Source organism: Leptosomus discolor, chromosome 11 (assembly GCF_034619465.1).
Source record: "Leptosomus discolor isolate bLepDis1 chromosome 11, bLepDis1.hap2, whole genome shotgun sequence".
NCBI classification, from domain to species: Eukaryota; Metazoa; Chordata; class Aves; order Leptosomiformes; family Leptosomidae; genus Leptosomus; species Leptosomus discolor.
This window is the reverse complement of record NC_141401.1, coordinates 662,135-684,345: the sequence shown is the minus strand read 5'-3', so window position 1 is coordinate 684,345 and position 22,211 is coordinate 662,135. Positions and strand designations below refer to the sequence as shown.

Below are 22,211 nucleotides of genomic sequence, written 5' to 3'. Positions count from 1 at the left end.
GCTCCGCTCCGCGCCGCCACCGCGCTCCCGCTTCGCATTCGGCGCCAAAACACCGCCCGCCCCGCCCAGTGGGTGGGCGCGCCAGGACCGGAAGTGACGCCGCGGCGCTTCCGTTTCCGCAGTGAGGGCTGGCTTCTGCCCCGCCGCGGGGAGGGAAGAGGCCCCGCCCGCCCCACAAAATGGCGGCGCAGCCGTGGGGAGGGGCGGGCGGCCGGGACGGAGAGAGGCGGCCCCGGCCCGACCCCCCACCCCCCCCCCCCCCCCCCCCGGCGCTGTGAAGCCGGTTACAGCAGCCCGTTGTGTAACCCCGGGCGGGGCTTCGCGCCCCCGGGGGTCGTGGGAAAGCACCGGCAGCGCCCGGCCTCCCCCCGGTGACCGTGCCGGCAGGGCGCGGGGCCGCGCCGAGCAGAGCGGAGCGGAGCGGAGCTCACACCGGTAACGAGTCGCATTTATTCAGTCAGTGGCCGATTTTAGCGTGAAATCACACACGAGAAGCGCCCCCTCCTGCCCCGCGGCCTTTCTCCCCCTCGCGTGGTTACAAACTGCCAGCGATAACCTTCCTGCCTTGAGTGATTCGTGAAAGAAAATCATCCGTTCTCTATTATTTCTTCTGCAGTAAAATACCCTATTTTTTAAATACAAAAAAATACTAAAAAAAAATAATGAAAATAGATAAAAATCACAGCGCTCATCTTTCTCTAGAGAAAGGAAAAATCTCCTTCAAAGAAAATGAAAAAAAAACACCCTAGAAGTTAAATCTGTCGATTGGGAAACAGCCACCTGAAGGAAGGGGTGAGCTTCGCTGGGGCGGCGTCTTCAACCAGGTGGCTGCGCGGCCTTTCCCCCGCCCCAGCAGCTCGCCCCCCGCCGCCGCCCCAGTTGGGATGGGGGGATCGGCTGGGATGGGGGGGATCGGCTGGGATCAGGAGAATTGGGGCGCGCCGCAGCCGGAGGAGAAGGCGGGAGCCCGGCGCCGGGCGCAGGAGCACACTTGCTTTTGGGTGGGGAGAGGAGGGACGGGACTTCCTACTGCAAGGTGTGCGAGCCGAGGGATCTGCCTGCAGGCAGCGGCTTTCAGCCGGCTGGTGTCTCATCTTGCTCTCACTCCCTCGATTTCAGCATCCAGAAATTCAGATACAATCCGTCCTTTTCCTCCGCCCGCTCTCCCCAGCCCGCGCTCTCCTCTTACACCTGCGGAACTGGGTAAGAGGCGCAGGCAGCCAGGCCGCACATGTTCTTGCCGCGTTCAATAAGGAAGTACCTGAGGAGAGACAGACACGTGTACGAGCGAGCGTTCCCTTCTCGGTGGAGTCAGCACGACAGCCAGGGGGGTGTGAGGCAGCTGCTCCCATGAGGTCCGAGCCCCCTTCCCCTGCCAGCACCGGGAGCAAACGCCTGTGACGGAGCCGTGAGCACCGGCAGGGAGCCGGGCCGTGCTGCTCCCCGTCCCCCTCACACCACACACCAGCAGAGTCAGCTCCTGACTCCACAAAATCCCACTTGCAGCTGGAAATCCTTGTGGAGCCAGTGTGAACGCTCGCTCCCGGCACAACCCGTTCCCAGCAGAGGCAGGGTGCTCTCCCGGCACCAGCCAAGCCAGCGCCACGGCAGCTCTGCACACGCTGGCCCAGCGCCCGGTGACAACGGCGGGTCTGTGATCCAAGGGGCCGCCCTGAGCAGTCGCCCCAGGACGGGTTTCGAGGCCGGGATGATTTCCCCTGCCTCTTCCCAGAGCATGAACTAAGTGAAATTCCAGCTGGAGAGCGTAAGGGTGACCCGGGGGCTGGGACGGGTGGAATCCCACGGCCTCGTGGTGGGTCCGGCAGCGCTGGGACCTCCTTACCCATCCATGCCCCACAGCGGGCCCCAGGAGTTCTTCACGATCCAGTACGGAGTCCCGTTTTCTTCCCCGTACCCCACGGCGAGGACGGCGTGGTTCACCTTGTCAGGAGTGTGCTCACACCGCGGGCTGCAAAGACGAGGGAAAAATGATGCACATTTGTTACACGGAAAACCAGCCGATGGTGATCGTGGATCAGCCGGCCTTCTCGATTGCACCGCAGAAAGAACTACTGGACGCTCTGAACTTCCAGCTGTGGCGAGCCGGGAGGGAGGCCAAGGAGACACGGCTGTTTTCTCACTCAGCAGTCGTTACCAGCCATGTCTGAAGTCAGCGTGATCAGCCACACGGACCTTTGAGCTCAGCACCCGTCAGCCTTGTCACACAAGAACGAGCCACCACGAAAAAAACGAGCAAAGGAATTTTTCCAGTCGAACCCAGAAGCTCTTAGTGCATCCCTGTAACGGCTTGTTCTGCCCCAAAGTTCAGGGGCACCGTTCTGCATGTTGCACAGGGAACAGCTGCCTCCTCGGTCTAAGTACCCATTTCCTTGTTTTTCCTCCGAATTTCCAGCTTTTAAACTGCACTCGATGAGAGTTGTGACACAGGACAAGACAGCACAAGGTACAAACTCCCGTATCTAGAGCACCTATTTTAAACATTTCCCAATTGCAGATAACGAAAAGATCAATAATCCCCACCACAGATTGACTTTTCTTGAATCTGGGGAGCACAGGCTGAATCCACTGCAGCACCCGTTACTCCACTTGCTCTGACTTAGACTATGAATCTGCCAGATAACTTGGTGCATTCTCCCAACTGGAATCCTGTTCCAGAGCATCTTGACGGTCTCACCTGCTTTCACACCTTACACATCTGCCTGGTGCTTGCCTTAAACCTCGACATTGCTGTCTGTCTTGCAACAGCAAAGCCACTCGAACTCACGGTGCTGCCTGCTCTTTCCCTCGCACCTCCCCGGGGCAGATCACTCACGCTTACACTCTCAGTTTAGTTCTCCCTGCAGTTCTACGTGTGTGAGGATTCATTACTCTATTTTTCTAGTTCTCTCCAAACATGCACTTTCCCCATTTCTTGCCTAACAGAAATCAATCCTGCCGCAGTTAGCTTCCAGAGCCTTTCCAAAATAGCATCATCATCCTCCTTCTAAGGAGCTTTGTGCCTTGGCTATAGAGCTGACACAACACTTCTGCTCGGCCACCTCATGTCTCCAACTGATTTTTCATCTCTGCTGCTTTCCCTACCCGTCCAGCCTCAGAGGCAGGTCGGCAGCTAACGGCATCGGCACAAGGTGCTGGGGGACCGGCTGGCCCCGCAGAGAACAGCGGCGCCGGGACCCCCACCTCCGTGACACAACCTGCAAACGTCCCGGCTCGGGCGTGGCGCCGGGTGCAGGCAGCGACACCCAGGTCTCGCACTGCAGGAGCCACCCGAGTCCCACGGAAAAGTCGCTGTGGCCAGAGCTGACCCTAAGTAACCCAGACGTGTCCAGCTGCAGCACCTGGGCTGACCCTGCCACCCCCCAGGGCTGGGACACACACATCAGCCCGGGACAGGCTGCCCCCAGCTCGGCGGCAGGGCTGCAGAGGATCTCCCGAGCTCACGCGCTTGCTGAGCTTCATTCCAAATACAGACCAGCCCTCGGGTCGGACTGGTTCCGAGCAGTCAATGGGCTGCCAAGGACACTGTTCCCTCGTCCCTGTGCTGCGCTCGCTCTCCCCTGGGAAATCAGCACATCAAGGCTCGGTTTCCTTAGGGCTTCTGCTGCACCCAGTGCCACAGCGCAGGAGAAACGGGGAGGCGAGTGATTCCCGCCCTACGCCTCGCCCCCACCCTCACCACCCAGGTCCAGAAGTACTCACTTTGAGTAGACTCCTTTCCTGTAGTGCATGAAGTTACCCGTCACCTCAAACGCAAAGCTCACGGGGTTGTGCCTCCCCACAGCTTCCACCATGCCATCCTCGTCATACTGCAAGAAGAGGATCCCAGTGTCATTTATCTCCCAATTATGCTGGAACCAGTCAGGATCCCTGGACCAGCAGGCAGAGCACAGTGGGGATGGACCCCAGCTTTCTGCTTGCAGCCAAGGAAACAAGTGCTGCTTGCCTCGAAAGACAAGACCCGAGACTTCCTTACAGCCTGGAGGTGCACCCGCTGTGGGAAGCGGGCAGAGACCCGGTGCCCGTATTTTGACTAGAGCTCTTCTTTGGTGCCACCCTCAGAAAAGGGAGTCGGCGGCGTGCAGCGGAGGAGGGGTGTGCACGCCAGCGGCTCGCTCCTCTCCCAAGAGCCAGCAGGCTGCAGCTCGTGCTGCGGAGCTTTGGGGCATCCCAGCACCTTCCAGGCCCGGCTTGGCACGGCCCCGGGAGTTCGGAAAGGCAGTGCTCGGGGCCTCACCTGGGTGATGTTGATAACGTCCTTGACAAACGCAATGGCCTTCTCCGGCTGGAACCTGCAGGTGCCGTTCTGTGGGCACAGAAAGGAGCCGGTGTCAGAGCCTGCTCTGGACCCGGCTCTGCCGCTGTGGGAACGTGCCTGAGCTGCGCTGGAAATACCTTCGCCCGGTACGGGTAGGTGTCCTCCCCCATGAGCCCTTTGTTATACAGGATGTATTCGAAGGCTTGGCTTGGCAGGCCCCTGCGAGACAACACAGCCAGAACGCAGATTAATTGGGATGGTGACGCGAAGGCTACCGCAGAGCAAAGCCACCGCCGCCTCCCCGCAGCCCTACAGACTGTTCCCACGAAGCGGGGGGAAAGGGAAGGACAGGGTGTATCCCTGACCCTCTACAGGCACGAACTCCAGTCTGTTCCTGCAGGATCTCCCCGTCCAGGACGGCAGGCCTAGCTCATCACGCCGTCTGGCACGGTCTCACCCAGGCACGGGAAGGCGCGTGGCCGCCTTGCCCACACAGCACCCACCGCGCCAGCTCGGCTCTGCAGCCTCGCCCACGGAAAGGTGTTTTCCGTGGCCTCTGCCCAGCCTGGCTGGGGTCCCCAGCTGCACAGCACAGGGAGGACACGGGACCCACGCCTCCAGCAAGCAGCTGCTTCCCTCCCCAGCCACCTTCAGGGAGCGCGTCTCACGGAGCGAAGAAAAGGGAAGTGTGATCGGGGCGTGCTCCGAAGGAGAGGACTAAGGAGGAGTCACGAGAAGAATAAGAGGTACCAAGAGTGGTGTTGCTCAGCTCTCTGAGCATTCCTCAGGGACTGCTTATCTCACAGAAAACAGAAGATCTCAGAAAGCTTTACTGTCTGCCTTCTCTAGCAATGCCAGTAGGAATTTACCAAAGGGGAAGCAGAGGTTTCTGTGGGTTCCTTCGAGCGCCGTGAGCCGCGCGTGACCCACCAGCAGAGCAACAGACAAACTCCCCTTCCTTTCCCTGCACATAAAGCCCAGTTAAAGCCCAGCCTCACAGCGCCCCTGACTGTGGTATCAGAAGAAAAACTAGTAAACAAGAGGAACAACAGAGGTTAGGAAATGCTGGAGAGTTAGTGAAACATCCTAACCTCAGCCAAGGGAAAACAAAACCATTCCAAGATCTGGAAGGATCCCGACACTAGATCTTGAGGGAGGCCGTCACACGATACTCCCGTTTCTATTCTTTATTACTTTATCTTACTTACCCACTGCAGCCGTGGTTGTTAAAAGCCTGAGCGCAATCAACTAACTGTTGTTCCGCCTACAGAGAAGTTTTCTCAGTCAGTATATGCTCAACACCCGCATACAGACAAAACGCAGCCGCAGGCAGGCCCCTGAGGAGTGCTGGTTCCGCCCGTGCAGCCGGCCGGCCGGCCACCCGCCGCAAGCAGGAATCGCCCAGCTGAACGGCTCCACGTCCCGAGGAGAGGGACGAGCAGCCCCGGATGCTCCGGCTGCACAAGACATTCCTCCTCACGCCGGCTGGGCCACCGTCCCACCCCGGCGAGTGCTGGCTGAGATCGCTTTCAAAGGTCAAGTTTGTTTTTAACACTTGCACCCAACCCTCAGCTATTCTGGAAAGTCTTATAAGCACCTACCACCTTGGTAGTGCTTTGAGAATATCAGTCTTCTGGGAGTTCAAAAATAAAGTCTCACAAGGCGCTGCCTGCAGCAGGGAGCTCCTGCCGGCTGGCAGCACCAGACACGGCTCTACCCAACCATGCCTGCCCCCAGCAGCAGGGGCTCGGCAGCCTCCGGCCCCTCCGGTTTCATCCTGCTCCAGAAAGGGCTCTGCCCAAGCCCAGGGCGGTGGGACACTCGGACCCCAAGACAGGCACATCCTCGGGCACAGAGAGCTCCTGGCCACGCTGCCCCGCGCCTCCCCAGCCGTTTTGCTCGGCTTGCGAGGAGCTGCAAGGGGTCTGCAGGGCGGGGGGTGCCTGCAGGGCAGGGGGTGCCCGAGCCAGACTCGGAACAAGCAGCCGGTGGCTGTCCCGGGCAGGAGGGGGCTGGCCCCCTGGCAGCCCCGGCACATAACCGGCGGCAGGACACAGGAAAGGAAAATCTCTTACCAGAGAGAGGAGCTTTCCCGTCGCAATAGCAATAGCTGACTCCAAACAGCCTGTGGTGGAAAAGGTCCAGCAGCTCCCACAGGGGCCCTGCGTGAGGAACCGGAGAGGAACTGTTCCACAACGTGCCGTGGGGTCACTGGTCTCCCCAACACACGGGGGCCAGGGCAGAAGGGCACGCCTGGAGCACCGCGCTGCCACTCCCTGCCGGCAGCTGGGCTTTGCCTTCCGCTCAGCCCTTGCCCGAGGGCCCACAGCCTCCCCATGCCCCAAACCCTCCCAGCCCCCCCTCGCCCCAGCCACGGAGGGGCTCCCGGGGGAGCCTCCTTCCCGGTGGGCACGCACACCCCAGCACTCCTGCTCCCGGCACGATGCCCTGCCCGCAGGGGTTCCCCCCCTCTCCTGGCCCGCTCTTGGTGCGTCACCGCTGACACACGCTCCCCACCTGGTTTTTCACGGGTGTCACGTAATTTCCCTTCTTCCTCCAGTCGATGGAGTCGGGATGTGGCCCGGAGCTGCGCAGGAAGTTCCCCTTCGTGGCTGAGCAGTTCTGCAAGCGAGGCGGGAGGGCTGCGGCAAGCCGCCGTGCTGGGGGACGGTGGCCCACGGATGGCCGCCCTCCCCGGGCTGGAGGGAGCCGTGCCTGCCGCCCTGGCCCGCTGCACGCCAGCCAGGGAGCCCTGGGCCAGCCCTGGGAGAGCGCTGCCAGCCCAAACCCCCATGGGCAGCGCCTGAGCTGCTCAGGGTGCTCCTGACTCCCCGAACAGCCGGGATCAGGCCGAGGTCTAACCATAAACACCGATCGACCAGCAAAGCTGGAAGAAGCGACGATTTGGCTGGAGGCAGGGTCGAGCAGCAGAGGGAGGGTAAGGGGTGGGGGGTCTCACCTCGCTCTTACCCAGGCACGACAGGGCGCTGCACTTGGCAAGGCGGCTTTCGGGCAGCACAGCGACGGGGTGCCGACCCGCGGGTGGGTGCCGCTCGGCGCAGGGCCCCCCACGGCCCGGGCTCCACCGTCCTGCCGGACCCCCTCCTCCTCCCCGCCGCCCAGGGCGCGCGCTCCCGGCACTTACCTGGGGCTCTCTCCACAGGTACAATTTCTTAAATTCTGCGAAGGTCAGGTCTGAAAACTGGTTCAGGCTCACTGGAGGAAGGGGGGGAGGAAAGGGGGGGACGGACGTTTTGGTGGCTGGGGATCAGAGCCCACAGCGAGAGCGGGCCGGGGGGGAGGCGGCTCCTACTCTGGAAGCTGTGGTTGCCGGCGTTGTGCTCCTCGATCTGCCTCTTGTTGCCCAGGAAGACGCGCAGCCTGCGGGGGTACTCCTGCGGGCCGTACCGCCGGCCGTGCTGCGGGGGCACAGCGCCTCAGCCGCCCGCCGGGACCCCGCCGGGACCCCGCCGCTCCCCGGGGGGACCCGGCCCGGCCCTTCCCACCGCGGCGCCCCGCAGCGGAGGCGCCCCCGGAGCTTTTACCTGCAGCATCCAGGCCTTGAACTGCAGCTCCTCTGCGGGAGAGAGCAGGGGGGGTGTCAGCGGCTCCCCCGGCTCGGCCTCCCCGCCGCGGGTCTCCGGCCCGGGGAGCGCCCGGGGCGGCGGGCCGGGCCGGGCCGAGCCGAGCCGGGCCACCCCCTCCCCGCCCGGTGCCCCTTTACCTTCGGCGGACGGCACCCAGGCGGCGGCGGCGGGCGCCAGGAGCGCGGCCGCGGCCAGCAGCACCGCCCAGCCCATGTCCGAGCCGGGCCGGGCCGAACCGAGCCGAGCCGAGCCGAACGGAGCCGAGCCGAGCCTCCGCCGCAGGGGCGGGGCAAGGGGCGGGGCAAGGGGCGGGGGGGCGGTGCCTGCGGGCCCGGCCTTGACCCGCCGACAAACACATGACAAGCCTCGGTTCACCCTGAGATAGAATAGATTTATTAGCAAGAGGTAATCAGGAAACATATATTTTTACAAAAAAATGGAAATATTTTTTCCAAACAAGCTGTAAGTTGAAATAGTTTTAGGGCTTGAAAGAGAATTCTCATACCACGAGGTATTGCTTACAGCAAAAGTGTTCTGGTTGTCAGAGTGGAGCATGCCTGCCACTGTCAAGTTAAACTGTGTTTATATACTGTACAATGTAAAAAATACATGGTAATATTCACAGAATAAGCACTACATTACTATATTCCTGCTAGAAGGTGGTTAGACAGGATTACAGTATATGTAATAAAAACACTCGGTCATCGGTTTCTAACTCTACATCATGTTACTCATAGTGGCCACAAGGTTTACGGATCTACAGCATATCAACAGAAGCGCGTCAGGAGCCGTACGCAGCGAGGGGAGTCGCGGGGACGTTCCCACCTGCCCGGCTCGGGAGGGACCGCGGGCAGCGGCCGAGAGGCCCCCCCGGCGCCGGCTGGGCACGGCGGGAGAGACCTCGACAGACCTCGGGCAGAGCCGGCCCGGGGGTGTCACTGCCGATACCGCCCGGGCAAGAGCCGCCCCGTGGGGACGCCCGGGCTCGCCGTCCCGACCGCCGTCCCCCTCCGGAAGAGCAAATGACAAAAATAACATCATCATCGAAAAGAAACGGGGACTCCAGCGAGGTGTCGATGCGCGAAACCTTAAAACGATGCGGGAAATCCTACGCGAGGTCTACTGCGGCCTGGGCACGAGGGGGGCGGTTTGCTCGGAGAAGCACAGACGTGGAAGTCACTCCAGGGCGTCCGACAGAAAGGAGCAGGTATATACAGGAGGGCGTAGCGCGGGGACGCGGGCAGCCGCCGCCGCGCCGGGCTCAAGAAGGCAGTTTGGGCTCTATTCGCAGAGAAGCTTCGTAAAGGGTTTCTTCGTCCATCACAAACGACTGGTCCAGCAGGTACTGCGTCACCTGGAAAAAGGAGAGCCGCGCCGCTAACAGGGGGGACTCGCCTCTGCTGCGGCCGACGACAAACACCGAGACTAGGCAACGCCAAAGGCCCGAGCAGCAAGTGGCGGAGAAGCGCCTGCGGTTCCCGCCAACCGACACGTGCTTATCTCATCCCAGGACTGCAAAGTCTTGCCTAATCCTCAGCTGCTCTTCTGCTTTTCTTGCTTAGTTTTCCTCTCCGGTACTATTTTATCAGCCACAAAGCTCCCTCCCGTTGAGAATGCAAAATCCTGGTAATTAAGGCACCATGTAAGCAGGGAATGCCGCTCCTGCTGCAGGAATGCTGCTGATGCAGCAAGACATCTGCTCCGGTGCTAGCGGAAAATCTCGCAATTCCTGTAAGATTTTTCCCAAATTGCCTTTTGGCCTCGTTAGCCACGCGGCGAGCACCGCTGACGCCAAAGAGGGGCACAGCCCGTGCCGAGGCAAGGCACCGCGCCCGGGGTCCAGAGCCGGGCAGTGCGAGGAGCAGCCGGCAGCAGAGCCTTTGCCTGGGCAGCACCGATGGGGCTTCACCCCATCACCCACCAGAGCGTCCGGGAGCTGCTGCACGGCTGGAGCCCACCTCTGCAGGGAGACCGGGCGGTGCACGGCCACGCACGGCACCCCCGGCACTACCCCTCCCCGCTGCCCTTGGCGCCGGCTGTTTTCAGCCGGGTTTCCCGGGGCGGTGGGCCACGCTCGTGGCTGATCTTCCCGCGCAGGAGAGGCCGGGAGCAGGCGGGGGTGACCCGGGGTGTTTGGCTGGGAAACGGCCACGGCACGAGCCCGGCCCCGGGCGGGTACCGGCGGTGCGGAGGGCAGGGCTGGGGCTGCCTGGCACCGCAGAGACCAAAATCAGAGCCCGCAGCTCCCAGCCTCCACCAGCCCGGCCAGGGGTTGTGGTCCAGAGGGACTGGGGCTGCTCCTGCCACCGCACACGGGAACTGGTGTCACTGGGGGGTGTTTTGGCCTGGCCCCATCACCAGCAACGCAGCAGCTGGGGCACCGGGCAGGTTCGGCAGGTGCCGGCGGGGCAGCAGGGCTGTTTCGGGAGGGTTTGCTGTTTCTGGAGAACAGCAGTGCTGGAGGCAGCAGAAACCCCCGCCACAGCCAGCCCAGTTCCTGGGTGGTTCTGCAGCGCCACGGCAGAGGAAATGCAAGGGCGGCCGAGACCTTTCATCTCATCACACGCATGGGGGCCACCCAGCACCAGGCGGACATGCTCTGCACCCCCAGCCTGGGGAGGGGGGTGCTGCCCCACCACAGCTATTTCCCAGCACCTCCAGGGTGGGCTCTGCGGGTGCTGGGATCCCTCAGCTACACGCGGGGGGCCCAGGGGGGCCGCAGAGCCTGGCCCGGCTCCGGGCAAAGCCTGGGCAAGGGGGGAGCACTGAGGGAAGGGCAGCCCCTGCGCCGCGTCCCGGCTGTGCAGGCAAGGAGCAGCGCACGCAGAGCGGCCCCAGGAGCACCTCGGCCATCGGCCACGTGTCTGGGCACGGCCGCTGGCTACAGCGATGCCTCCGCTGCGGCGTCCCGGGGGAGCCTCGGGGGAACCCGCTGCAGCTGCTGCAACCGCCCCCCCCCGTCCCCTGCACCGCTGTGACAGCCTCCAGCAAGGCGCAGGCGCTGCTCCCGGCGCAGAGGCACCGGCCACGCTCCCGCCACGGCGATGGGCGCCAAAGGGGAGCACAGGGTGCGAGGGCAGGCGGCCCAGGAGCCAGCGACACTCGTTACTCACTCCCACAGACGGGGAAAGCTACTGCTCCTCCTTCCACCCCTCCGGCCGAGTCCCGGAGGAGCTGCTCTCCCCCAGGGACGGGACCTCCACAGCAAGAGCCACGCTCTCGCTGCGCACAGGTCTCTGCCCCAGCCAAGGTCTGCCCGAAAGCAGCTAACAGCAGAGGACGGCCCCGTCCCCAGCGCCCACCCGCTCCCCGGGAGCCCTTCCAGGCCGCCCCCTTGCCGCGCTGCCCGACCACGGCCACACACCAGCCCCAGCTTGGCAAGACCGTGCCAGGCTGCGGACCCTCGTGCCCGCGGCTGCAGCGGTTGGCAGACAGAACTGGAGGGAAAGGGCCGTCCTGTTTGCTGTGAAGGAAGGGCAGCGGAGCAGGGAGAGGCAGGGAGAGCACTGGCTTGTTCTGGCCACAGCCACATCCTTTGGCTCTGCCAGCAGCGCTGCGGAGGCGATGAGCTCTCTACGGTTTGCGTGGCACAAGAGGTGCCGGAGGTCACGGCCCGTCTCCCGTGCCTGTCCCCTCCGTTACACCTCGCCTGGCACAAGCCCCCCCACTCACGCTGGTTCTGCTAGCGTTTTTGGTGTTCAGTTTCTTACAGAGGTATCATATCTTCCCCGAAGGAGCTGCCAGAAATTGGAGGCTGCTTGGGGACTGCAACTGGAGTGGGAGACGGGGAGGACAAGGCCGTACCTTAGGCTGGTGCTCGATCTTGTAGGAGGTTTGCTGGAACTGGCGGATCTCTCTTATGATGTGTGAAATCTGTCCGGAGATAAAACACAGAAGCTGTTTACGGCCGGCACCGCCAGCACCGCGTCCCAGCACCTGGGAGGGCGACGGGCAGCCAGTGGAGCGCGTCCTCCGTCCGCCCCTTCCAACCACAGCACGACGCCAAGGGCTTTTTTGTTTCCTCACCAGGGACAGCCCCGGCTGCGTGCAGACGTGCAGCAGGACACCCGTGGCTGCCTGGTGCTGTGCGGTGATGGCCAGCGGCGGGGCCGCACGGGGTGGGCACAGACCCAGCCAGCACTGTGGCACCGAGCCGCACCGCTCCAACCTGGCGCCCACATGCCCGTTGCGGTGGGGCTGGGAGACTCACCATCCTCATTTTGGAGAAGTTCACCAGACCATCCTCGGTGTAGTTTGGGGTCCCCTCCTCGATGAACGCCAGGTCAGTCAGGTACATTCCCAGGTAGGGGACGCACGGAGGGTCACAACTTGGGGAAGCACAAAGAGGGAAGAAAACTGCCTTAGTCGGGGGCTTTGGAGAGGGGAGGAGGGTGGGACCCCACAGTTAGCAGAATGTGAAGGATTCTCTCTCATACACAGAAACCCCGCTCCCTACGCACCCGCAGCACCGGGCTCCTCAGCTTGTGGGACCAACGAACACGAAGTAACGACGGTTTGGGGACCCTGAGCGCTGGCGGAGGAGCCCGATGCCGTCTCTGGGAGGGTGCTGGCTGCCCCTGCAGCACTGCCAGCGCTCTGCTGTGCCATGCTCTGCCTTGGGAGCGCGCCCGGCGTGCCGCCGGTAAGGCCCACGCTAGCTGGCCTGACGTGCACCGGCTGGTGGGAAACCGTAGCCAGCTACGGCACATTTGGGGGTTTAAACCACGCGTCTGTAAGGGGAGGCGGGGGGGAAAAAGCTTCCCGGTGTCTGGCAATGATTTGCCCCGTTGCAATCCCTTTTATTCACGTCTCCCCACCCCGCTGCTCGAAGGAGCAGCTCATGACTCGGGGTCGCTCTGCAAGCCGCTGCCCGGCGCCTGCTGGACCAGACGAGCGTTAGCGCAGGCCCTGAAACGACCTGGTGAGCCCAGCCCCAGCTGGCAGCGCGGGAGCCAGGGTGGGAGCCAGGTCCCCAGCACGCCGGGCCGCCGTCAGCAGCCCCCTCGCAGCAGCAGCCGCCGTTCACTCACTTCTTCAGTGCCTCCCTCAGGTTCTTGAACCTGCCCTCCGACGACACCAGCTTCTGCAGCTTATCGATCAGCGCCTTCGTCTGCAAGAAACCCAAAGCATCGCCTGGAGAAGGCGCTGGGAGAAGCCCCCATCCCCGCGGCCGGGGGGGGGTGAAGCCCGCGGAGCCGCAGGGTCGCTCCCATCCCGCCCTGCCCGCAGCGGCCGCCGGAGCACGTCACCCCCGTCCGGCTGCTCGACACCTTGGCAGCCACAGACTGTGCCCTGGTCGTTACACCCGGCTCCTGCTGGCGTCCGGAGGAGCTGAGCAAGCACTCGAATGCAAAGTTCCTCCAACACGCAATAAAGACAGGCTATGCACTTGTTTCCTTCCCCTGCCTCCCACCTTCGCCAGAGCCTGTTCTAATTTACAGATTTATCACTCTGCAGGAAAAAAAGACGGTGTTCCAGATTCAGAGGAGCCCACACAGCGGTTGTGGCTTGGCAGCCCCTGGCTGCCGTCGGGCTCTGCGCTGTGCAGGTACAAGCTATTTCTGCACCAAGTAACTCAGCACAAGAATTCATTTTTGTCATCCATAATTGGTCCGAGAAGCCCAGAAAACCAGTTTAAAGAAGCATCTGTGTGCGTGTCTGTGTGTGTATGTCTGTGCGTGTGTGTGTGTGTGTACATGTACAGCTACAGTGACTCTAGAAAAGGTTTCTATAGTGGCACATCTGACCTGCACGATGGGTAAAGAGCAAAACAGGGTCTGTGCAGCTTCCACATCACCTCCCTCCTGGGAAGAACCTGCAAACACCTTACTCCGCTCTCTGTTTTTCCAACGCGTGTGTCTTACGTCACCCCAACACCATCACGCCCAGCCCCGACCCTCCCCAGAAGGGGGTCAAGCCCTGCGCCCCTACCTGCTTGGAGACCTTGAGCCAGGTTTTCTTCAGGCGGAAGATGGCACTGCGGTTGAGGGAGGAGGTGATCTCCAGCACCGCGTTGTAGTTGTGCAGGCACCGGCAGATGTCCGCCACCGCCACCCACTTCTCGATGGCGCTCACCCGCGCGTTGATCTCCTCGTTCCGGAGGATCTCCGACGCGATCAAGTTACTGACCTTTGGGGAGACACCGGTCCCAGCCCATGGGTTAGGATGACTTTGGACAACAGCCACGCGCCCCTCCAGCCTCGCAGCGCTTTGTTCCCCTTCGCTGCAGTAGCCCCAGCAGGAGCAACTGCTCCAGGAGATGCTCCACCTGCAACGGGTCCCCAGGGCTCGTAACATCCCTGGAGCACGGGTGGGGGCAGACGAACCTCACACACCCCAGTCCCTGGCTAACAGGGGCAGGTTGGCTGCGCTGCCTCGTCTTTGCCTGTCTCCCCAGCGCCCGCTGCGGCTGCACTTACATCATTGAAGTGTTTTGTGTTCTTCATGATGTAAGGAGTCCTTTCATTCTTCTCAAGCTTCATCCAGCCTTGCCCGAAGAACTCTCTGCGAACGACAGTTTTCAGGTCAACGTTTATTGCCCGTTCTTTTGGGACGCCCATGCCCTGCAAGCTCCACTGCACCCACACGGGATGCAGCTGCCGGGGCCTTTCCCCACCACACTGCTGGAAAGGGACCGCACGGGTGCGCCTGGAAGTGCGATGGGTGTGGGAGGCTCTCCCCGAGCTGGTCACCCCAGGGACACCAGCAGATAAGCCACAAGGTCAGGCCTCAAACTGGGGCTTGAGCCCAGCCTGGGCTACCTGCAAAGCTGGCGGCAGCTGGGAAGGCTCTGCACCCTCTGGGTTCAGCCTGAGCCAGGCTGGCTGTGGGGGAGCGGGCAGCTGCAGAGCCCCGGGCGACCAGAACAGCCCTTCCTCACTCGGGGGGATCACTCACTCGTAGGGGATCTTCTTGAAGACCAGGTGATCCAGCAGCGTCAGCTGTTCTGCTATTTCCAGGGCCGAGTGGTTTTCAAAAGGTTCCGCCTTGACTCCCTCAGCCTGAGCGACAAAGACAACGACGAGGGCTCGTCGGTCAAGAGCACACCAAGAGCTTCTGCGCTTCACGCACACAAAATCAGAGGCCCCGCACCCCGCATGCCGCCAGTGCTGAGAAGCGCCGGCTTCACACAGCCCCGCGAACCCGACCGTTCTAGTAACGTTATCATCCGTGCTCATGCACAGGCACTAAATTAACTGATCTTCTCTGAGTGATTAGGTGTCAGCTACGGAACGCATCCCTGCACATCAACTTCTGCCTTTTTTGCTCTGCATCTGTTTAATTACCAAAGCACCAGGGGCTCCCCGCCGGAGCAGTGTCGCCGAGCTGCTGCCTCGGGCCCACCGACCGCTGCCCGGCAGCTCGGCCAGCCTCGCCGGCACCCGCTCCACCAGCGGGGTCAGCAGCTCCCGGACCCTGCTGTGGCTTGGGATGGGTCTTCCAAGGGCATCCAGAGGCGCAGGAGAAGAGGGACATCCCCTGTTCCCGCTGCCCGGCTCTGGCCAAGCAGTGCTTGCAGGGGAGGGGGCACTCGGGGTGCCCTGTGCCTGGAGCCCCCCAGGCTGACGGCGAGAGCCGGCAGCCCCTGACCCACACGGAGCGTGCGCTGGCTTTGGCACGAGCACAGCCCGAACTCGGGGCTCTCCCAGCAGGGAACCGCCTAAAAACCTGCCACGGCATCGCTCCTCTGGGAAAGGAGCAGCAGCGTCCCTCCTGTCCGGGTCCCAGGAAAAGGGACCGTAGCAGCTCCCAGCGCGGGGAAAGAGGAGCCAGGCTGGGGTCCCCTGGCCGGGGACAGCGGTGCGAGGGGACAGCGGTGCGAGGGGACCACGCTGCGGGGCGGCTGGGGGTGCAGGGGGTGCGGGCGATGCTGCGGGCCAGCTGAGCCCCCCGCTCCGGGGTGCTGCCTCGCCCCAAGAAGAGGCATCGCCTCCCTCTGGCACCCTCTGCCAAGAGGGGCTTTAGGAACAGCGGAGGGGCTCCAGGCACCCGTGGGCGAGCCAGGAACCAGCCCGGCCAGCACGAGTTAACCGCCCGCCGCGAAATCCCCTCCTGGCGTGGGAAGGGGGTTGCGAAAGCGGGAGCAAACACCAGCTGGGCACCCTCTGCGGCTGCTCAAGGGCCCGTGGAGAGGCTGCGGGGGGAGGGTGCGCATGGGGGGGTGCAGGCTGTGGGGGGACACCCTGCCAGAGCACAGGGTGCTGCTGGCAGCAAACACCGGGTGGGCGAGCGGCAGCCGTGGCGCTCAGCAGCCCCGGTGCCATGCCGGAGGGCTCCGAGCTCCCAGGAGGGCACTCCCGCCGAGGGGGCAGCTCATGGCATAACGCGCACCCCCAGCTCACCAGGAGGGGGTCGGGGAACCCACAGCCCCCATCACCCCAATTTGCACCCCAAAACCCAGGGCTCCCTCGTGTCCCCACCGTGCCTTTGACCGCAGGTCGTGGCTGCTCGGCTGCTCAGACTGAGGGGCAGACCGAAACCTTCTGGTTTCGTTTGTCTTCTCTTCTTCAAAGGAAGTTTCCAGCACCCCTGGTTACAGACAAAAGCTTAAAAAAACCCCAAGAGGGATCAGCCACTCCAGAAGCCGGCTGGCAGACCCAGGGGACAGAGCTGCTGTTGTTTCAGGTGCACCAGGCCAGTTTAAAGTGGCTCTTGGGTTCTTCTGGGAGCCAACTCGTGGAGTTTTTTTGAATGCAGAAAGGCAGCACAAGCACTGCAGCCACCCTGGCGGTTTTAAACCCCTTGCCCGCTCCCAGGGCTCTGCGCCGGGGGAGCAGCACCGGCACCAGCTGGGCCAGCGCCCGTCACGTGGAACCAGCGCGCGGCCACACTGGCGCAGGTTTGGGGACACAGAGGACACGGTGGAAACCCGCGGGGTTTTCCTGCGTCCCTCGGGCAGGCCCTGGCAGCGGCGGGCAGGCGCGTCTCCCTGCCCGCTCCAGCCATCCTGCCGACGGTGCGGGAGGACTAATGTGGCCAGCGGGCTGGATTAGTGTTGCCTCTGCCCGTTACAGATCCAGCTGTGCTCACAGCTGGCCCTGTCCCTGGAAAACCCTTCCCTGCTTTGTAGCCCTCTGCCCAGGCAGCAGGTGAGGAAAACTGCTCTCCACCCAGCCGGGTGCGCCGGAGCACGGGGATCTTTAGCCGTTCCCCTACCAGCACGCTGAGCTACCAGGCGGAGTGAAGAAGGGAAAGGGTATTTACCATCTGTACAACCTCCTCCAGGGTTATCTGATTGTCTCCTGGATCCTCCTGTGTCAAGGTCCTATGGCATGAAAAGACAGCGTGACTCTGGCTGGGAAAACACCAGACTTGCACAATTCCCATGTGGCTGCAGCACAACGTTGTGGTTTTTCACAGATTAAACACTCGGCATGCGTAAGAACGCTTCCAAGTCCCGCTTCCCGTTTTAAAGAGGAAAAAAAACTCCTTAACCGAGGCCACAGCCGGCCCCGCATCCGTCCCTCCTGCAGCAAGACACGGCTGCCTCGGCCCCAGCACGGGGCGGACACGCGCCTGGGTGGCCAGAGCCGCCCTGCTCGCCGGCGAGCCCACAGCCCCCGGCCACGGGCAGCCTCGGTGCCACCCCACTGCCCGGCGGCGGGGAGGGCCACGTGCTCTCTGCGTTCAGCGCGGCGCCACGGCCACGGCAGGCACGAGGGTGGGGGGGTCACAGCTCGCCCGTGTTCCCCGATCAGGTCCTGATGCGCCGGGGAGATGGGTGCAGCCAACGCCGCCCGTCCTCCTCCTCGGCAGCTCCCGAGCCCCTGACGGCGGGCGCAGCCCCTCGTGCCTGCTCTGACCCCAGGCGAGAGCGGGAAGCAGCCAGAAGCCCGGCACCCCCCCGCCCCCACGGCCCTTCACCTGATGATGTTGGCGGCTGCTTTCCTCTCCTGGGTCAGCAGCTCGGGATCGTGAATAACCTCCTCCAGGAAGCCGATCACTCTGAACTTCAGCTCCTCATTGGTCTCAAAGTCCTGCCAGAGCCGGGACAGTCCCCGTGTCAAGGCTCTATGAGGCGAGGACCACCGGCTCCCAGCAGCTCCGCTCCCCTCACCCAAACCCAGCCCAGCCCGATGGCCCCGCGGTGCCAGCGCGGGCGGCTGCTCGGCCGAGGCTGCCTCTTCCCTGCCCAATCCCAGCCCGCAGTGCCCGGCAAACGGGAACCGGCCAGGAAGGCACCGGGCTCGTTCTGCACCATTGCACTGGGAGAGGTGCTGGGGCTTCCCAGTGACAACCAGTACAGCACCGCTCCCAGTGCCCCCAGCAACCAGCAGCAAAGGGGAACAGGAACAGCAAGCAAAGCCACGCTGTTTCCTAACCCTGACCCCAGCCTGAAGCCCCCTAACAGGAGTCAAACCCGGCTGCTCCCCTTCCACCCAGCCCAGCCGGAGGCACGGCCGCGGCTCCCGGCTCCCCCCTGCTGCAGCCCAAGGCCTGGCCCCCCGCTCCGCACCGGGGGCTCCCAGCTCCCCTGCACCACAGGTGTCACCTCCTCCCCACGTCCGCTCATTTGCTTAATTAAAAAAGAACTGCCAAATTGTCTTTCCAGCTGGAGCCTGGCTGAGCCACCCGGCACGCAGCGGCATTCACACTGCGGGGGGAGGGAGGGCCCCCGCGGCACTGACCCCCTGCCAGCCCCCCGCGACCCACCTGCGAGTGTTTGGAGACCCAGTGCCGCAGCACGTTGAGGACGCGGTTGGTGGCCGCTCTCCGGATCACAAACTCCTTGTCTCCGTTCCGCTGGTCCGTCGGAAAGCCTGAAACTGCCAGCGACCCCTCAGCACCGCCACGGCTCCGTCGGGAATTGCTTACGGGTGTTCCCAGGACTGCTGGGAGGAGCAGACCCCCCTTCCCCAGCATCCCTGAGCTGCCTTGAAGCGCAAGCGCCGGGGAGGCTCCGTGTTACACGGCAGCGGGGTGCTCGGCCGTGGGTGCCAAGGGCTGAGCTGCCTGCAGCCCCCACCTTCCTCGGGCAGCCCCCACCTTCCTCGGGCAGCCCCCACCTTCCTCGGGCAGCCCCCACCTTCCTCGGGCAGCCAGGGACCGCAGGCTGGAGCAGGCGGGTGCTGGGCTGTGGGTGCTTCAGGCTCCCCCTCCCAGGCGAGGGTAACCCAGCCCAGTAGGGCAGAAAGGGGCACCCCAAGACCGCACCCCCGCGCTCCGGGCAGGCTGGGGCAGGGTACCTGCGCTGGCGAGGGACATCCTGCGGTACTTCTCCTTGGTGGGGGTCCCCTCGTTGGCTCCCGCCGTGGCGATGGCGAAGGCGGAGGCGGCGGACAGGGCGCTGCGGGTGCTGTCGAGCTCCCGGCAGGACGTCATGACCACGCCGTTGTTGTAAGAAAACAACGAGAAATCTGGGGGGGAGAAGAAAGGCAACACCACTCCGGCCACTGCCGCGGCCCCAGCCAGGTCCCCGCCCGCAGCCCGGCCCCTGCTCGCCAGCCCCCCGGCACACGGGCGGCCCCCCTGGGTCAGGGCAGGCAGGGAACGGGGCTCGTGGGGGTGGTGGGTGCAGATGGCCAATGCGGGGTGGTGGCTTCCACCCCGCCGGCGCTGGCGCAAAGGAGATGAGCAGCTTTGGATGCCACCACGCCGAAAGAATTCATCCAGCACGGCTTTAGCAGGAATTAAGCCAAGAGGACGCTACAGACGGCGTCAAGGTAGCTACAGGGGAGACTGGAGCAGACAAATCGATGCCTGATGCCAGCCCAGGCTCACGTCTGGAGCAGCGTAACTTGCTCCGAACACGCCTGTCCAGCCCTGAGCAGGGAGGAAAGGGGTGAGAAGACCCAGTAAGATGTGCAAACCGGCCCCGCAACACGGGCAGATGGTTCGGCATTTCCCTGTCCCCTCGCAGGAAAATAAAGGGTAAAGTCCTGCTCCTCCTCGCGTCTGCTCCAGTTCTATGCCCGCACCATCGGCAGCTCTGCACGGCCAGGTTCAAGGGCAGCAGGCAGCTCTGTGACAGGTCCTGGCTCGTTACCTGATGAATTTTTGCACTTAATGGACTTGGGAGTCGTTGGAGATTTTGTTGGGGAAGTTTCAGCTTCTGCTTCATCGCTCTGGTTGGGATCCGTGTCTGACTCTTCCCTGACAGAGACCTCCGAGCCTGGGGGGAACAGGGAACCCAGTCACCATCACTGCTGGACATGTGCACGCTGCAGCTGCATTTTAACTCTTCCAGACTTTCCGGACACACAGCAACCGAGGACAGGAGAGGTACAGAGTCCTGCAATTACTTCGGGGGGTTTTAGGGTGGTTTTTTTTTTGAGGTGGGTTTTTTTGGGGTGGTTGGTTGGGTTTTTTTTTGTTTCGTTATTACAACTTAGCTTTCAGGTAGCCCACAGCCCGCAGCAGGCAGGAGCTCTCCATGCCGTGCATGGCGCACGTATCACCAGCTGACAGGCTCTGCCCGGGGCTGGCGATGACGAGCTGGACCACGGGCGAGCTCCAGCCCACGCACCCCGCGCGCAGCGATGGGGCGGGACGCGGTACCTCCCTCGCAGGGCGCAGGCGCTGGGAAGTCACCCAGCGAAGGGCTGCGGGAGGAGCTGGGGCAGCCTGTCCCCCCGCCCCTGTCCCCCTGCTCGGGCACCGGGGCGCAGACGGCGCTCGCACAGCCCGCAGCGAGGGAGAGGGTAACGTCGAGGTGCGAACGGGGCGGCTGCTGCGCCCAAAGCCATGCCCGGGGACATCAGCGCAGGGGGGCAGAGGGATGTTCAAGGGGACAATGACCTGTGGCCCTTGTGGTGCTTTTGTCACCCAGCTCCGGCCCCCTGCCCCCTCTTCCTCCTGGAGGCCACACCACACGACTCACGGCATCACCAGGAGCACCGCGGCCACCACCGCGGCCACCACCGCGGCCACTGGTCTCCCCAGTGCCGGGGGAGCTGCTGTGTGCCTGCTCGTGGGGAGGGGGCTCCCCGTGCCCACCCCTCACCAGCACACAGCTGGGCTGCCAGCAGCACGGTGCAGGGGGCCCGATCCCCCACACGTGTCCCTGTGCCCACCCCACAGAGCACCCACCAAAACCAGCCCCCTCCCTGCCGGCTGCCTGGGCCAGACCCCCGCCCACCTGCAAACCCACCACGACTCACTTTGCTTGCTTGGCAGCGACTCCTCTTGCTTTTCTGAGGCTGCTTCTCCTTCGTCCGGGATTTTATTGGGATAGTTACTGGAGACGTACAGTTTGTTGATGTCCAGGGTGGTCTTGCTGAAGGGAGCCATGGAGGAGTACATGCTTGCATAGCCGTTGGAGGAGCAGCTCAGCGCGGCCAGGTCCAGCGCCTTCCCCCCTGTGATGATGGGGATGTTGAGGGAGAGCTTCCTCCGCCGGCTGGGGGACGAGGACTTGGTGATGGAGAGAGGGGGAGGCGAGGAGAACTTGCGGTTGGCTCTGGGGGACTTGGGGGGCTCGCCGTAGAGCAGCTTGTTGTTCTGGCTGTTTGCAAACAGGAGCTCCAGGGACCTTGGTGGAGACACGGGGGAAGGCTGAGCTCGCAGCTCCTCTGCCTGAGAGGCTGCGAGAGCCCCGCCAGCAGCTCCACCAGCGCTGGGTCCCCGGGGCATCCCCCCCAGCACGGCACAGCCCCTGCCGCCCCGCTCCCACCGCTCAGCCCTCCCAGGAGCGGGGACACCCGCAGAGCTCGGGTCTATCCGCTTCCCCGGTTTGTGGGTATCACAGCTCACAGGGACCGGGCGAAACAGCCCTGGGGTGGCACCAGGACCAGGCAGGTCTGGGGAGCAGAGGAGTGACTCAGGACAGAAGAGGGGATGGAGGAGCGGCGCCGCAGCCCCCCTCAAACCCTGCGGTCCCTCAGGGGCAGGACAGGTCACCGGCACGGGCACCGCAGCGATGCCACCTGCAGCCTCACCGTGCGGGGATGGCGCTGATCGGCTTCTTGTAGATCGTGATGAGCTTGTCGAGGACGACCAGGGCGGTGGTGAAGACGCGGTACGAGTGCAGGAACGTGTTCAGAAAGTCAATGCTCAGGAACCGCAGGTCCGTCAGCCTCTCCAGGAGCCGTTCCACGCTTGCATAGCGGATCTGCAGGACCTTGCAGGAATTCATCGTTTTACTGAACCTAATGTCAACATCATCACAATACAAGCTGGCATCAGACCTGCAGAGAAACAAGATATCTGTGGTTCCAGCCTGGAACGAAACCAAGAGCTGCTTCGGGCGAGCAGCTTCCCCCCTGAGATGCGTGGGGACCACGGAAAGCTGTACGGGTCCCCGGCAGCAAAGAAGCCTCGTTTGTACGGGGTGTCCCCACGCAAAACGCAGGCAGGAATACTCCCAGGGAACCTGCACCCCAAAACGGGAGGCAACGCCGCGCAGGGCC

The 22,211-nt window shown here is 63.3% G+C and overlaps 2 protein-coding genes across 4 annotated transcripts in view; both read right to left on the bottom strand.

Moving 5' to 3' along the window:
* Nucleotides 1–893: 893 nt before the first annotated feature.
* Nucleotides 894–8,076, bottom strand: CTSH (cathepsin H). The gene is made up of 12 exons (XM_086471592.1): nucleotides 8,001–8,076; nucleotides 7,822–7,853; nucleotides 7,590–7,695; nucleotides 7,422–7,492; nucleotides 6,794–6,898; nucleotides 6,352–6,438; nucleotides 5,485–5,540; nucleotides 4,414–4,495; nucleotides 4,256–4,324; nucleotides 3,721–3,827; nucleotides 1,844–1,969; nucleotides 894–1,261 (listed from the first exon to the last, which is right to left on the bottom strand). The coding sequence occupies exons 1-12, from the start codon at nucleotides 8,074–8,076 to the stop codon at nucleotides 1,186–1,188; spliced, it is 993 nt and encodes a 330-aa protein (XP_086327718.1). The 3' UTR covers nucleotides 894–1,185.
* Nucleotides 8,077–9,124: 1,048 nt separating this feature from the next.
* The window catches only part of RASGRF1 (Ras protein specific guanine nucleotide releasing factor 1), a 37,806-nt gene continuing 24,719 nt past the window's right edge, over nucleotides 9,125–22,211 (bottom strand). The window contains exons 14-27 of one of the 3 annotated variants that reach the window (XM_086471546.1): nucleotides 21,729–22,021; nucleotides 20,964–21,334; nucleotides 19,850–19,975; nucleotides 19,050–19,220; nucleotides 18,517–18,623; nucleotides 17,728–17,840; nucleotides 17,068–17,128; nucleotides 14,761–14,864; nucleotides 14,283–14,367; nucleotides 13,795–13,992; nucleotides 12,894–12,973; nucleotides 12,074–12,191; nucleotides 11,668–11,736; nucleotides 9,125–9,217 (exon numbers count right to left, since the gene is read on the bottom strand). In XM_086471546.1, the coding sequence (XP_086327672.1) occupies nucleotides 9,125–9,217; nucleotides 11,668–11,736; nucleotides 12,074–12,191; nucleotides 12,894–12,973; nucleotides 13,795–13,992; nucleotides 14,283–14,367; nucleotides 14,761–14,864; nucleotides 17,068–17,128; nucleotides 17,728–17,840; nucleotides 18,517–18,623; nucleotides 19,050–19,220; nucleotides 19,850–19,975; nucleotides 20,964–21,105 (1,467 nt within the window). In that variant the 5' untranslated portion in view covers nucleotides 21,106–21,334; nucleotides 21,729–22,021. Of the gene's footprint in view, nucleotides 9,218–11,667; nucleotides 11,737–12,073; nucleotides 12,192–12,893; nucleotides 12,974–13,794; nucleotides 13,993–14,282; nucleotides 14,368–14,760; nucleotides 14,865–17,067; nucleotides 17,129–17,727; nucleotides 17,841–18,516; nucleotides 18,630–19,049; nucleotides 19,221–19,849; nucleotides 19,976–20,963; nucleotides 21,335–21,728; nucleotides 22,022–22,211 lie in introns of all 3 variants that reach the window. The other 2 variants (XM_086471547.1, XM_086471548.1) reach the window with 2 other exon arrangements.